The following is a 15,955-nucleotide window of genomic DNA, read 5'->3' as shown; positions in this document are numbered from 1 at the left end:
TCGTCGGATCGAGGATGGTTGGGCCGACTGCCTGTCTCACCTAAGCGAGCGTTAGTGTTTGAATTCCAGGCCGACCCTCGGAAACTTCTGAGCGCCGTTGAGTGTACTGCCTTTTCTTATTTGTTCTTGTTTATATTTGTATGGCTTCTAGCCGATTTTTAAATTAAGGTTGTTTTGCCCTTAAGGCATAAGATTGTTTGGGGCTTCAGCCTAATTCAAAGAACTGTTTTAAGTAAGGCCTTTGCCCTTTTAAAAAATTTAATTTTGTTGAGTCTTAAGTGATGGACCTTCAGCCGATTTTGAGCTAAAGTCGTTTTGCTCTTAAGGTGTGAGATTGTTTGGATCTTCAACCTGATTGAAAGAACTTTTTTAGGATAAGGCATTCTGCCTTTTAAATTTCTGATTCTGGTTTGAGCTTTAATTTATTGGGTTTCAGCCGATCTTAAATTAAAGTGGTGTTGCCCTTAAGGCATGAAATTGTATGGCGTATTCAACCGGTTATTAAATTCCAAAAATTAATGCTGTGGGTTTTTTAAAAATTTTCTTGGCTCTTGTAATGTTTGGTCGAATAAATAAAGTTGTACATTCGAGTGTAGCTGACAGACGCTGCAGGTTTAGCAAGGCGTCTGATCAAATACCGGTTAAGACCCTGGACTCGCATTTGGGAGGAACGGAGGTTGAAATCTCCTGTCTGGACGTTCACATTTACGTTTAGCGCTGTTTCAATATTTAAAAGAATAACAATAGCAACTGCGCTGTCAGACCCAGAGGACAACGCATGTATGATCGCCCGCCGTGTTTTTCTGATGCGATACGAAGGGTTCGTTGTCTCTCCCAATGTAGACAACTTTCCAGACCTTGGAGCAACTACGTCTCATTCGAGTAGCTCCGTAACTGGCCTCGCGAGACTGAAGTGAGTGCACCCCGTGTCAGTCATCCGGTCAAGAAAGAATCCATGGCAGTACCGGGAATTCAACCTTCGTGTTCCACATGCCACTAAGATGTGCTGACCGCTCACCTACTGGTTTCCTGAAATTACTTGAGCCCGTGCCGGTATCGTTTCGGCTCGTGCTGCACAATTACCTAGTCGTCGACGGGACGTTAAAACCCAGTCTTCCTTCCTCTGCTGGCGATGTGATAACATTCCGTCTCTAATTATCTCAATGTAGATGAAAGATCTAGCTTGAGTTCTATTCGCATTGTGAATTTCCTTACTTCTTTAGCTCTTACAGTAACAACCAGGAGCTCATGAAGCGAGCCGGAACAGCATTTGAAATTTGCAGTCGTACTGTTTCTTTAATATCATCCATCGTAAACGATGTCTTTTGAAAACCTGCAAATTTGTCAGTAATGATTTATATAATGAAACACTCCACTCGTTACTTCCTTTCATGCGTAGCACAGCGCAATTGAGAAATTTATTTCCAATTTTCAACTGCTGTGGAAATTTACTTAGGTACTGGTATAGTATATCGTGAAATACGTTACGGTAATTCCATACACCAGAGATTATATAATGAGTGCCGCAGCGATCTTATGTGTTAAGCGATCAGGCACGTACTCGCTGCTATTATTCGTTGTTCTATGTCCGATGTGAGACGAAGTATTTCATAGCTTTATTACGCAGTGTATAAACAAGAATAAACTCTCTACCTCTCACAGGATGAGGCAGTTTAAAGTACTTTTGGGTTTTCAAGTTTTAATTTCATCACCAGAACATTTATTTAATTATTGGTAATTATTGGTGGTCCATGGTCAGTTATTACAGAATATGACTTCGGAGCCGATCTGGCATATTACTCTAATTACCATGTAACATGCAAACTTACCATGGGTTGTACAACACAAAGAGCATGACACGCGGTTGCTGATTGCAAACAACGAGAAGGAGCTGATTAACTTCCAGTCAACTTCAGTTACAATTTTCCTGCGTTTCTCAAAGGATTGCTGTTGTTTATTGAACCACAAGGGATATCGTAAGGAAAAGTTATAATGCCTATTGTTCTGCAGGTTAGACTAACTACTAGGCTACTCGATTGTTACTCAGATTCACATTATTTGGAAGACAAATATTTATTGGATGGGATATATGCTTTTGGACTGTTGTGTGTCGTTTAATGCAGTGGTTTGTTCATATTGTCAGTGCAGTCGGAAAACCGGATAACATAAATACTGCTATTTTAGATACTGATCTTACAAGAGACCGAATTTTGTATACAGGGTGATTCAGCGGCCCCTACTGTTGTCTTTTTATGCAACCCACAATGTTGCAGTTGACCTTAATAAAACATGTGCGGGATTTTCGTACTCTCTCAAAAAATGGTTCAAATGGCTCTGAGCACTATGGGACTTAACTTCTGAGGTTATCAGTCCTCTAGAATTTAGAACTACTTAGACCTAACTAACCTAAGGACATCACACACATCCATGCCCGAGGCAGGATTCGAACCTGCGACTGTAGGGGTCGCGCGGCTCCAGACTGAAGCGCCTAGAACCGTTCGGCCACTCTGGCCGGCCGTACTCTCTCGCCAGATACGTGCAAACTATTAGTGCCACAGAAAAAATGAAGAGCTTTTTGTAGGAAATTTCATGTACCTAAATTTTGTACTTGGATACGTTTTCGCTGCAGGCCACGGTTTTCGAGCTATTCAAGAAAAAAAGGACCTTCGAAAGCACCTACACCCCACACTCATCCCTCACAAGTCAAGATTTCTATTATGTTGTTCGCAGCACTCCCACGTAGCCTGTACAAAAATTCCCGAGTATACGAACTGTTCCCGACATTCAGTCTTTCTCGGTCTCTATTGAGTGGACTATTACACCACCAGCGTAGTTGGCAGCTTCGTTAAAATTACGCGTGCCAGAGTGGGTAAGAAATGAAAAAACGATTCTTGTAAACGTTACGCTAAAACTAATTACGTTGACAGCTCCATCCAAATTTAACCCTTACAGGCAAGGTAGTTTAGTAGTCAAAACGCCTGATGAATACAACTGTGTAAGTGTTTATATTATTCTGTTAAAATTCACAATACTGTTAGGTAAAATTTACTCAGCTTTAATTTTACAATTTGTAAGTACTCGACTAAGCCGGTGCCCTAATAAGGCCAGTTCGGTTGAGGAAGAGTGTGTGAGGAGCAGGGGGGGGGGGGGTGAATTTGAAGGTCACTTTTTCTTGAATAACTCGAAAATCATGGCCTCTAGCGAAAATGCAACCTAGTACAAAATTTAACCGAATTAAATTTCCTACAAAAAGGTCCTATTCATTTTTTCTGCAGGGCTAGTACTTTGCGAGTAGTGAACGACAGAATATGAAAATCTCGCGCGTGTTTTTTGAGTGCTAAATATTAGAGGCAGCTCAATCAACCTGTATGTTTTATTTATACAAATCGATAATTGCAGTTTTCTATACACATTTTTCGTATTTAACAATTATAGCTATGCTGTGAGACAGAAGGATAGGAAAAATGCCGACCACTGTGGCAGAGCGGTTCTAGGCGCTTCAGTCTGGAACCAAGCGACCGCTACGGCCGCAGGTTCGAATCCTGCCTCGGGCATGGATGCGTGTGATGTCCTTAAGTTAATTAGGTGTAAGTAGTTCTAAGTTCTAGAGGACTGATGACCTCAGATGTTAAGTCCCATAGTGCTCAGAGCCATCTGAACCATTTTTAGGATAATATAAATAGCAAAATAGTTATCTGAAAAAGTCATCCTTTACTAAAAGCCGTCATAAGTACGAAGTGCATTCAAGTTCTAAGGCCTCCGACTTTTTTTCTAATTAACTACTCACCAGAAAACGATGAAACTGGCGTTACTTCTCGACGTGATCGCCCTGCAGACGTACACATTTTTCACAACGCTGACGCCATGATTCCATGGCAGCGGCGAAGGCTTCTTTAGGAGTCTGTTTTGACCACTGGAAAATCGCTGAGGCAATAGCAGCACGGCTGGTGAATGAGCGGCCACGGAGAGTGTCTTTCATTGTTGGAAAAAGGCAAAAGTCACTAGGAGCCAGGTCAGGTGAGTAGGGAGCATGAGGAATCACTTCAAAGTTGTTATCACGAAGAAACTGTTGCGTAACGTTAGCTCGATGTGCGGGTGCGTTGTCTTGGTGAAACAGCACACGCGCAGCCCTTCCTGGACGTTTTTGTTGCAGTGCAGGAAGGAATTTGTTCTTCAAAACATTTTCGTAGCATGCACCTGTTACCGTAGTGCCCTTTGGAACGCAATGGGTAAGGATTACGCCCTCGGTGTCCCAGAACATGGACACCATCATTTTTTCAGCACTGGCGGTTACCCGAAATTTTTTTTGGTGGCGGTGAATCTGTGTGCTTTCATTGAGCTGACTGGCGCTTTGTTTCTGGATTGAAAAATGACATCCACGTCTCATCCATTGTCACAACCGACGAAAAGAATGTCCCATTCATGCTGTCGTTGCGCGTCAACATTGCTTGGCAACATTCCACACGGGCAGCCATGTGGTCGTCTGTCAGCATTCGTGGCACCCACCTGGATGACACTTTTCGCATTTTCAGGTCGTCATGCAGGATTGTGTGCACAGAACCCACAGCAATGCCAACTCTGGAGACGATCTGTTCAACAATCATTCGGTGATCCCCCAAAACAATTCTCTCCACTTTCTCGATCATGTCGTCAGACCGGCTTGTGCGAGCCTGAGGTTGTTTCGGTTTGTTGTCACACGATGTTCTGCCTTCATTAAACTGTCGCACCTACGAACGCACTTTCGACACATCCATAACTCCATCAGCACATGTCTCCTTCAACTGTCGATGAATTTCAATTGGTTTCACACCACGCAAATTCAGAAAACGAATGAATGCACGCTGTTCAAGTAAGGAAAACGTTGCCATTTTAAGTATTTAAAACAGTTCTCATTCTCGCCGCTGGCGGTAAAATTCCATCTGCCATACGGTGCTGCCATCTCTGGGACGTATTGACAATGAACGCGGCCTCATTTTAAAACAATGCGCATGTTTCTATCTCTTTCCAGTATGGAGAAAAAAAATCGGAGGCCTTAGAACTTGAATGCACCTCGTAAAATGGTAAAGTAAATATAAAGCTAATATACTAAAACAGAGCACCTTTTATTATATTCAAAATCTTTGGTAAGCCGTTGGTCCACCTTGAGTACTGGCGTCTGATATGGAACAGTCTGCACAGTCAGCTGATTCTACGGAGATTTGTACTACTGACTTGTATACCTAAAGACTTGCAGAGTGTTTCTTTCGTGAACAATTCAAGATACTGGTAGTATGGTAGTACGGCGTATGGTAGTACGCAAAGGGCCACATAATTTTGTTGAAAATTTAATCCACTTAAGAAATGGATCTACAGTAACGTGCTACAATTTTTTTCATGGAAATGCTTTTTTACGGTAGTAGGCGATGCTGAGGGAATTAGATTAAGATATGAGACTCTAAAAGCAGTAGACGAGTCTTGCTATTTGAGTGGTAAAATAACTAATGTTGGCCGAAATAGAATGGATATAAAATAGATATTGGCAACAATAAGAAAAGAGGCATTTCTTAACAACGAATAAAAATTTAGATTTTAGCAAATCTTTTCTGGAGGTTTCTGTCTGGAGTGTAGCCTTGTACGGAAGTGAAACGTACACGATAATCAGTTCGGACAAGAAAGAAGCTTCTGGAATGTGGTCAAGGAATCATCAATTTAATATTGGTGGGAAGTGGGGGTGGGGGCACAAAAATTGTAGAGGGAGATCAAGGCTTGAATACAGTAAGTAGTTTCAAACGGATGCAGGTTGCAGCAGCTGTTGGAAGATGAAGAGGCTGACGCAGGACACAGCAGTGTGGAGAGCTGTACAAACCAATCTCAACAACAACAACTGTAAAGACGCCGGGTGGCGACATTTTAAATGCTTTGGTCTTCTATTAAAAATTTCTTCATGCATAATATTGCTGGAGCAAACCAAAGTCTCTAAGTACTGAAAATTGTCTAAAAAATATTCTTCATTCCGTATTGTCAGACGGATGTTTTGAGTGATTTGACTAACACCGAAACAGGTGCTTTAGTGTTGCTGAGTGCAAGACAAATCTTGACACATTCAAGGTTAGGGAATATTTTGTATCTTTACTTTTGTTTCATTCTGTGCTGTTACACATCCGGTAAAAACTACACTCCCCCCCCCCTCCCTTTCCAACTGTTGGGTTTATCGTTTTGAAAGCTAATGGAAAAAAGACAATTCGTTTGTTCGAACTGATGTTGATTTCTAATTAATCTAACAATTCGTGTAAACAACTGTTTCAATGATATAGGTGCTTTCTTTCAGTGATAAACTGAGCCTTTTATTTACCCCTGGAAAATCTTCAAATCTATCTCCTATAAGATAATGACTGCGTCTTTTTTGAGGTTGTATTATAGTGTAAACTTTGTTTTCTTATTTAAGGGATTGGTCTTAAGCAACACCCATTTCCAAAAACCTTTGTAGGACCAGTGACAGTCATAATGTCTTTTAAGTGGAAGCATTGCTCTCAGTCAACTTATGGCAGTGGCCTTTTTCTATAACTTAGTATTTTCTTAGCAGATGACAGAGATTTTCGGGTGTGCCGTGGGCTGCACGAGACCTGGAGGTACTGGACGGTACGTGCTCTGCCCTTTTGTTAGTTTTATCGCGAATAAGGGAAGATCACCAGGAAGGCTTCGTCAACTCACTTTCGTAAAACGTATAATGGTACATTTACAATTATTTACATAAAATAAAGTAATATTTTAGCCATCAGAAACAACAACCTTTACCATTTAAAATTAATAAAAATAAATCCGTTTCCCTAATTCACCATAGTCAGGAAATCCCATTTACGAGGGAACTAAAACTGGCAATACATTGTCCTAATAAATTTAAAATTCTGCTATATAATGGGTTAAATAGGAGCATGAAACACCATTTATCACCAGGGAATCAGTCGAAAACCGATCAGATCAGGTGCGCACAAGAAGTAAAGCAATTCGCTGTTCATACATGAATCCCACTCGACTAGGTAAATAATAAGACGTTAAAGATGTAAACGATTTTATTCCTGAATATAATTTCATTATTTTTCGTTCCCGCAATTTTCGAGCAGAAATACCCATCTGTCAAAATTTCGCTACACTTATCAGAAACTTGAAACAAGTAGTATTCTGCAGAATGAGATTTTCACTCTGCAGCGGAGTGTGCGCTGATATGAAACTTCCTGGCAGATTGAAACTGTGTGCCCGACCGAGACTCGAACTCGGGACCTTTGCCTTTCGCGGGCAAGTGCTCTGCCATCTGAGCTACCGAAGCACGACTCACGGCCGGTACTCACAGCTTTACTTCTGCCAGTACCTCGTCTCCTACCTTCCAAACTTTACAGAAGCTCTCCTGCGAACCATGCAGAACTAGCACTCCTGGTTCGCAGGAGAGCTTCTGTAAAGTTTGGAAGGTAGGAGACGAGGTACTGGCAGAAGTAAAGCTGTGAGTACCGGCCGTGAGTCGTGCTTCGGTAGCTCAGTTGGTAGAGCACTTGCCCGCGAAAGGCAAAGGTCCCGAGTTCGAGTGTCGGTCGGGCACACAGTTTTAATCTGCCAGGAAGTTTCAAGTAGTATTCTGATCAGCCAAATGTCACAACACACAAGAAGAGTTCCGCCATTTAAAGTTGGATTGGCGCAGCTTCTTCACGCTTCTACGACGTCCAATGGCGTAATGCGATCTTGTATACGTCGCTGTGGCAGGTGCAGATCTATAGACGATTACTATTAAAGTTATGTACCAGGGCCGTACAGTAAGTAAAGAAACGTTTTTTTCTCTGAAAGCATGTTAGTTTTATTCAGCATTCCAATACACCAAACTATTCCCATTTCTTTTGGCTATGAAACCATTTTTTTCAACGCAACCTCCGTTCAATGCGACGGCCTTACGCCACCTTACAGAGAAGGCCTGTATGCCCGCAGGGTGCCACTCTACTGCTTGACGTCTGAGCCAACATCTTGCTGCATCAACAACGTCCCCATCATCCACTTACTGTTTCCCGTGTACTGAGGCGAACAGATGGAAGTCGGAAGGTTCGAGAGCGGGGATGTAGGGTTAATGAGAAATAACAGTCCAGTGAAGTTTTATGAGCTCCTCCCGGGTCTGCAGAGCTGTATTAGGCCTTGCGTTGTCATGGAGAGGGAAAAGTTCATTTTTGTGGCGACGAACACGCCGAAGTCTTTTCTTCAATTTCCTGACGGCAGCACAATTCCCTTCAGAATTGGTCATTGCACCATTAGAGAGGACATCAAGTGCAATAACTCCTTCAGAGTCCCAGAACACCGTCGCTATGACATTACCGGCCGAGGGTGTGTCTCTGAACTTTTTCTACGGAGGAGAGGTGGTGTGGTGCACTCCACGGATTGCCGTTTTGTTTCAGATTCGAAGTGATGTACCATGTTTCATCGCTTGTGATGGTATTCGACAAAAAGTGCCACGATCAGTCTCGTAACGTGCAAGCAGTTCCGCACTGATGATCCTTCGTTACCGCTTATGGACTTCTGTTAGGCAGAGAGGAATCCAGGCAGCAAACATCTTTGAGTATCCCAGCTGGTAGACGAGGGTGTCGGCCTACCAACAGAGACGTCCAGGTGTTGAGCGAGATGTTTGATTGTGCTCCGTCGATCATCTCCAATGAAAGTGTCCACACGTTCCAAGATTGCGAGAGTGACAGCTGTATGCTGCCGGCCGGCACGGGGGCGATCGGATAAGTTCGCACGACCTTATTGTGATTAGTGATTATGTCAGACGCCTCGGCCAACGGCTCACTGTCCTTTTGTTCACTGCCATGTCTCCGTAGACATTCTGCAAGCAGCTACGAATATTGCCATGCTCTGGTTTTCTACCAAAGAAATTCGAAGACTGCTCTCTGCTTGGAATGCTTCTCAGTTACGGACGCCGCTTTTATGGGTAAATATAGTGCCGCCATCTATCGGAACTTAATGGAACTATACCGGCTAAAGCAGGGCTACTTAACGACGTCCCACAAGAAATTCAAAATTTTTTCAACCGACATTGGTGCGAAAAATGTGTATTGCATTACTTAATTAAACGCCCCTCGTGGCTTCGGTACCGGCACCAGCCGTTCGCATATCGAAAACTGGCAACGGCGCTGCTAGCCGTGGGGTTTATCATTCGCCGAACTGAGCACGGCAAACTCTAGAATATTGGCTTCCTTATTTCCAGGAGAATGCGTGGTGGAATTCTGTTTTCCACCACAAGACAAAGACGATCCGCGACACTGAAGGGTTGAAGCGGCCCGCCGCAAGGCCGTGGGAAGCGGCGCTACGACTTGTGCCGGAGAGGGAGGAATGGCTTATGGCGACCAACCTCGCGAGCGATGCCCCATTACGGGATGGGGCAGGGGCCACCTGCATAGCGGGCGCTCCTGGACGGGTCGATGTGGCGTCGGCAGCGGTCCAGGAGCCCCGAGCGTGCCGCGGCTGTGGCGGCGACCGGGTGTGGGGGCGGCGGCCGGGTGTGGGGGCGGTGGCTGCGGTCGCCGCCGCTGCCTCCAGGCCGCGACACACGCGCGCCGCCCGTGTCGTCGCATCTTAAGCGACGCATTCGCCTGCCGAGCCACCATCCTTCTTCTCCTCATCACCGTCCCAACCGTATTACGCGGCATGCCTTGCATTGCAGATGAGTTCCATGCTGTAAGCTCTGTTCGCGTGATTTTGCTCCCCGTATTCCACTTGCGAGTGCGTAACACCATGTTGTGTCAGTAAATAAGTAAGAAGTTCAGATGGTTATAACGTATCATCTTATTCTTGCACCCCTGTGTCTCCAAAGCCGGCATCATATGGCTGGTGCAAGATAACCGACACACAGTCACGTGGTTATTCAATTAATCCAATTCATTGTCTGCGCACTGAAGAAGGTCGTCCCGCGTCTGTTACTACAGTTTCTAATTGATTGTACTTACATACTGCTCATCAATGTAGAAAGGGGGGGGGGGGGGTGCGGGTAAGGTGGCCACTCTAAGCTATTCTTAAGCTGAGCAGCAATGAATGAAAATTGATGGGAGTTAGTGATAATAATCTACAGGTACTGAAGTATAATATGGAATAGTTTAATCACCTTAGTATAAAAATGTTACGGTACTTTTATTAATGGTACTGACGTAGGCCGTTGTGTCGGTGTCACTGACAGGGAAAGTGTACTGACATTCAAATATCCACAATTCGCATGTTTGGACACTGGTGAATCTACGAGGTACCCGACCTCGTTCTCATCACCAGAGATTCGGTACTACTAATCTGTGGGCGCCATTCTCGGCGGTATGTTGATAGCACCGTACGTTCTTCAATTCCACCTCAACGGGTGGAGATATCACACCTTCGTGGAACAGAACTGCTGGAGGATGCACCTCTGAATGTTGGGCGAAGGATGTAGTTCCAGCACGATGGTGCGCAAGCCCATTTCAGTATCTTCGTGAGGTCTCAGAGCCAGATCGGCGGAGGGGGCCTTGTGGCCTGGCCATCCAGGTCATCTGACCTCCTGTGTCTCAGTTTGTCTCTCTAGGGGAAATTCACGCAGCTGATGTATGAAACCGTTGTGAAAAAAAGAAGAATATGTAGTAACAAGAACTACCGTCGCTGCTGGTACCATTGTGGACATGCCAATCAATGGTCACGACAATCAATGGTCCGATGATGTTCTGCGTGCATACAGGCCAATGATTGCGCGTTGGAGCTGCTTTTGTGAATTCCATTGCTGTAATTAGCAAGGTAAACTTCCTTTTGTTTAAATCGTTCCTAGCATCATAAACTGCCGCCAAACATATTTGTTTTGATGTTTTCTATCTCTTGTATTAATTTGAACGAATAGTTTCGGAACACCCTGTAGAGTAGATAAGTAATTTCATTAAAGTATTTGGAAAGTAATTATGCTACTGGCCATTAAAATTGCTATACCAAGAAGAAATGCAGATGATAAACCGGTATTCATTGGACAATGTATTATTCTAGAACTGACATGTGATTACATTTTCACGCAATTTGGGGGCATAGATCCTGAGAAATCAGTACTCAAAACAACCACCTCTGGCCGTAATAACGGCCTTGATACTCCTGGGCATTAAGTCAAACAGAGCTTGGATGGCTTGTACAGGTACAGCTGCGCATGCAGCTTCAACACGATACCACAGTTCATCGAGACTAGTGACTGGCGTATTGTGACGAGCCAGTTGCTCGGCCACCATTGGCCAGACGTTTTCAATTGGTGAAAGATCTGGAGAATGTGCTGGCCAGGGCAGCAGTCGAACATTTGCCGTATCCAGAAAGGCCCGTACAGGACCTGCAACAAGCGGTCGTGCATTATCCTGCTGAAATGTAGGGCTTCGAAGGGATCGAATGAAGGGTAGAACCACGGGTAGTAACACATCTGAAATGTAACGTCCGCTGTTCCAAGTGCCGTCAATGCGAACAAGAGGTGACAGAGATATGTAACCAATGGCATCCCATACCATCACGCCGGTTGATACGCCAGTATGGCGATGACGAATACACGCTTGCAATGTGCGATCACCGCGATGTCGCCAAACACGGATGCGACCATCATGATGCTGTAAACAGAACTCGGATTCATCCGAAAAAATGACGTTTTGCCATTCGTGCACCCAGGTTCGTCGTTGAGTATACCATCGCAGGCTCTCCTGTCTGTGTTGCAGCGTCAAGGGTAACCGCAGCCATGGTCTCCGAGCCGATAGCCCATGCTGTTGCAAACGTCGTCCAACTGTTCGTGCAGATGGTTGTTGTCTTACAAACGTCCCCATCTGTTGACTCAGGGATCGAGGCGTGGCTGCACGATCCGTTACAGCCATGCGGATGCCTGTCATCTGGACTGCTAGTGATACGAGGCCGTTGGGATCCAGCACGGCGTTCCGTATTACCCTCCTGAACCCATCGATTCCATATTCTGCTAACAGCCATTGGATCTCGACCAACGCGAGCAGCAATGTCGCGATACGATAAACTGCAATCGCGATAGGCTACAATCCGACGTTTATCAGAGTCGGAAACGTGATGGTACGCATTTATCCTCCGTACACGAGGCATCACAACAACGTTTCACTAGGCAACGCCGGTCAACTGCTGTTTGCGTATGAGAAATCGGTTGGAAACTTTCCTCATGTCAGCACGTTGTAGGTGTCGCCACCGGCGCCAACCTTGTGTGAATGCTCTGAAAAGCTAATCATTTGCATATGACAGCATATTCTTGCTGTCGGGTAAATTTCGCGTCTGTAGCACGTCATCTTCGTGGTGTAGCAAATTTAATGGCCAGTAGTGTATTTTGCTTGATGTTTTCTATCTCTTGTATTAATTTGAACGAATGGTTTCGGAGCACCCTGTAGAATAGCTAAGTAATTTAATTTTATAAAATCAATAATTCAGAGCGATATCACATTAAATACACAATAATAATTAGTTACCAAATACATAATCTCAATTTTTTTTTCAAAATCTAAGGAAATTTTGTTTAAGGCCCCACCGGCCACCATGAAAGCTGTAGCTACCACTAGTGGACGGAAGGGACCAGGTTGACTACCACTGCTATAGACGAAGAGCGTGGCACACCTGGAGCTCTCCGGAGCCCCTCGCTCCTGGAAACGCCAGCGGTAATGGGACGGCGAGCGTACTCACCCCGCCATGTCGACGTCGTTGGCGACGCGGCAGAGCACGCCGCGGTTCATGCTGCACTTGCCGGTGACGGGGTCGGGCGGCGCCAGGTTGATGTAGGGCGGCTCTTCCAGGAAGGTGATCTTGAGGTGGAACTTCTCGGGCACGCCCTGCGGCGGCGTGTGGCTGTTGCCAGGCCACACGATGTCCTTGATGTCGAGGCCCTCCTTCTGCCACGACTTCCACACGCCGATCTGGAAAGGCACATGACGCCACACTCTTAGCAACCACCAACCGTAGATTAATAGCCGACAGTGTAAGTTGTCATCCGCAAGGTAAAGGAATGATTCAATGAAGCTTCCTCTCTTGTGAGACAGAGAGAGAGAAAAGAGAGAGAGAGAGAGAGAGAGAGAGAGAGAGAGAGAGAGAGAGAGAGAGAGAGAGTGCTAACCAGCACGTAAGCATGAATTCATGTATGGCAATTGTATGTATGTAATGCGTCCATTTCGTCGAAACAGGGGAGTAAAAAGTAACTGCGTTTCATGATACACAATGCCACCACTTGTGCCTACACATACCAGTATTTGATTGCATGGTTCAAATGGCTCTGAGCACTATGGGACTCAACTGCTGAGGTCATTAGTCCCCTAGAACTTAGAACTAGTTAAACCTAACTAACCTAAGGACATCACAAACATCCATGCCCGAGGCAGGATTCGAACCTGCGACCGTAGCGGTCTTGCGGTTCCAGACTGCAGCGCCTGTAACCGCACGGCCACTTCGGCCGGCTGGTTGGTTACATTTTGGTTATGGTAACATTACTGCTAGACTGGTTTTCAAAATGAACTATCTGACAGATATGACAATCACATATCATCTGGGCCTTCATACGTAATAATTACGATGTACATTACGTTTATATTGTGGCTGATGTTTGGTTTTACGCACTTCATACATTAAGGTGCGATGATTATTCTACTGTTTAACATCTAGACTGCAGAGCTTTGTACTTTCTTGCTTTGTAATGACAACTTCGTTTTCCACTTTCTGTTTACATGAGAAACTATCAAAGAAGTTCCGCGAAGATAATCTAGTCTCCTGTAGTCAGCAGTTAACTCATGGTATGTATGCTTTGTATCATGTCGTGAAAAGGTTTAGTGAAAGTCTTTGACGAATCCATCAGTGTTTGTACCATGAAAATACCTCGTCTCTAGTCATCTCATTAGTGCATATACCGTTCTGTTAACTAATGTCACTGCCGAGTGGACCCTAAATGTCCTGCGCTGGAGCTCCGTAGTTTCACAGCCACATAAACTTACAAATCCGTAATGAAATTCCGCTTAACAGGGCAGAACGAATATCTCTGAGAAAAATGAACTAGACTAGTCCTGTTGGTCTTTTTGCATTAAGATCAAAAAGTATCCAATCCCACACGTTCACACTGTCGATTGCCTCTAAACAGATTCTTGTGTATCTGTGGTTGTGGCGCTAGTTCGCTATAGCATATGCAGTAACTGGGTGTTAATAAGTATACGGCTTCATAATCGCCAATTAGGGCTCGAATATCCAACACGATAAATACCATTTTGCAAACTGCGCTTGCCGTAGGCAGTCAAACACTACTATCGAAGTCCTGAGTTCGTGGTCTAGTGGCTAGCGTTGCTGCCTTTGGATCACGGGGTCCCGAGTCCGATTCCCTGCCGGGTTGGGGATTTTCTCTGCCCGTGGACTTGGTGCTAGTGTTGTCCTCATCATTTCATCATCGTCATTCGTGACAGTGGCTATATTGGACTGTGTAAAAAAATTGGACTTTGTACAAACTGGACTTTGTATGGGCGCTCATAACCACGTAGTTGAGCGCCCCATAAACCAAACATCAACATCAGATTACTATCGACTTTACTTTCTGCAGATGATATGGATGTAGCTGTTGTTCTGTCTGTCGCCTGTCACACACCTGCAGATCAGCAAATTACGTATTTAGCTCTTACTGTGTTTTCTCAGTATTTTAATTCTTGAATTCCTGGCATGTTTTTGTGTTGAACAGGCGTCATCTCGCGTTCTATAATTTTAAAATCAGGCAGTGCGTAGCGCAGTTCTTGTTTATTTTTTTGTTTTAAAGAGCCAGCAACCGTTCGCTTCAGCCAGGTCTGGCTTAAACTGCCAATTTCTACACACATGCAAAGCAGCATGTTACGTACTTACTTCTTTCTGTTTTTTCTTAGTAGTCGTGGAATTGATATAATGTGTGCATGTCATGTGCGGAGGCAGCAGGAGCTGGCCGCAGTTCGAGAACAGCTGAAGGACACTTTTGGTTACACTCTGCCGTCTTCAGGCTTCAGCCTCGGGGCGTAGCGATGGAGGAGCATCTGGCGCGTCTCATGGGATACCTCAGATGACGCCTGTGTCGCCCACTGGATCTACTGCTGAGGCACTTCCCAGTGGACACGGAACGGGAGATCCAACCTTACTATAATGTGCGTGGTGATGGTAACATGTTCTCGTCGCTCGAGGCGGCGGGCTAATTTGGAGGATGGCCATCTGGCTTTGCCAATTCACCCTGTGATTGGGCAGGTGGTCACTCCTTCAACACGGTCCGAACAGGCATGCCGGGGGAATAGTGTGCTAGTTATCAGAAGCTCCAGTGTTAGGTGCTCTACGCAGCCTCTTAGGAAAACCGTTCAGGTTCGGAAAGAACGCCAACATGCACTCGGTATGTCTGCTGAGGGGCCTCATCCGAGATCTGGACGAGGCCTTGCCTGGGCTGTCTTTCTGAGAGTGAAGGATGCAGTCGTCTGCAAGTTGCGATTCACTTCGGCACCAGTGACGGCTGTTGCTCAGGTTCAGAGGCCATTCTCAGTTCATACGGGCGGCTGGCGGAAGCGGTGAAGCCTGCTGGTCTCGCTTGCGGGGTGCAAGCAAAGCTCGCAATTTGCAGCACTATTCCCAGAGTTAACCTAGGTCCTTTGATTTGGAGCCCAGTGGATGGTCTCATCGCAAGGCTTCGTCGAGTTTGTGACAGTCTTGGCTGCAGAGTTCCAGGCTTGCGTTATCAGGTGGAGAGCTGTAGGGCTCGTCTCGGTGATCATGGGTCCGTCACTGAAAGGAAGTGGGTACTCGGGTAGCAGAGTACGTGTGGGTTAAACATGTTTTTTGTATGATTCGCGGTAGTTTGAGGTACTCTGATGAACACTCGCCAGTCGAGACGCAGGTAGTGAAATCGGACCAGGTTCAAATGGTTCAAATTGCTCTAAGCACTATGGAACTTAACACCTGAGGTCATTAGTCCCCTAGACTTAGAACTACT

General features: G+C 45.2%; 1 protein-coding gene across 1 annotated transcript in view; it reads right to left on the bottom strand.

Moving 5' to 3' along the window:
- LOC126252566 (glutamate receptor ionotropic, NMDA 2B) overlaps positions 1–15,955 on the bottom strand; it is an 874,952-nt gene that overhangs the window by 535,345 nt on the left and 323,652 nt on the right. The window contains exon 4 of the mRNA XM_049953467.1: positions 12,673–12,902. Coding sequence (XP_049809424.1) covers positions 12,673–12,902 — 230 coding nt within the window. The remainder of the gene's footprint in view (positions 1–12,672; positions 12,903–15,955) is intronic.

This window comes from Schistocerca nitens, chromosome 4 (assembly GCF_023898315.1).
Source record: "Schistocerca nitens isolate TAMUIC-IGC-003100 chromosome 4, iqSchNite1.1, whole genome shotgun sequence".
Classification (NCBI taxonomy): domain Eukaryota; kingdom Metazoa; phylum Arthropoda; class Insecta; order Orthoptera; family Acrididae; genus Schistocerca; species Schistocerca nitens.
Note: the sequence above shows the minus strand (reverse complement) of the source record. Positions and strands in the feature narration are given on the sequence as shown.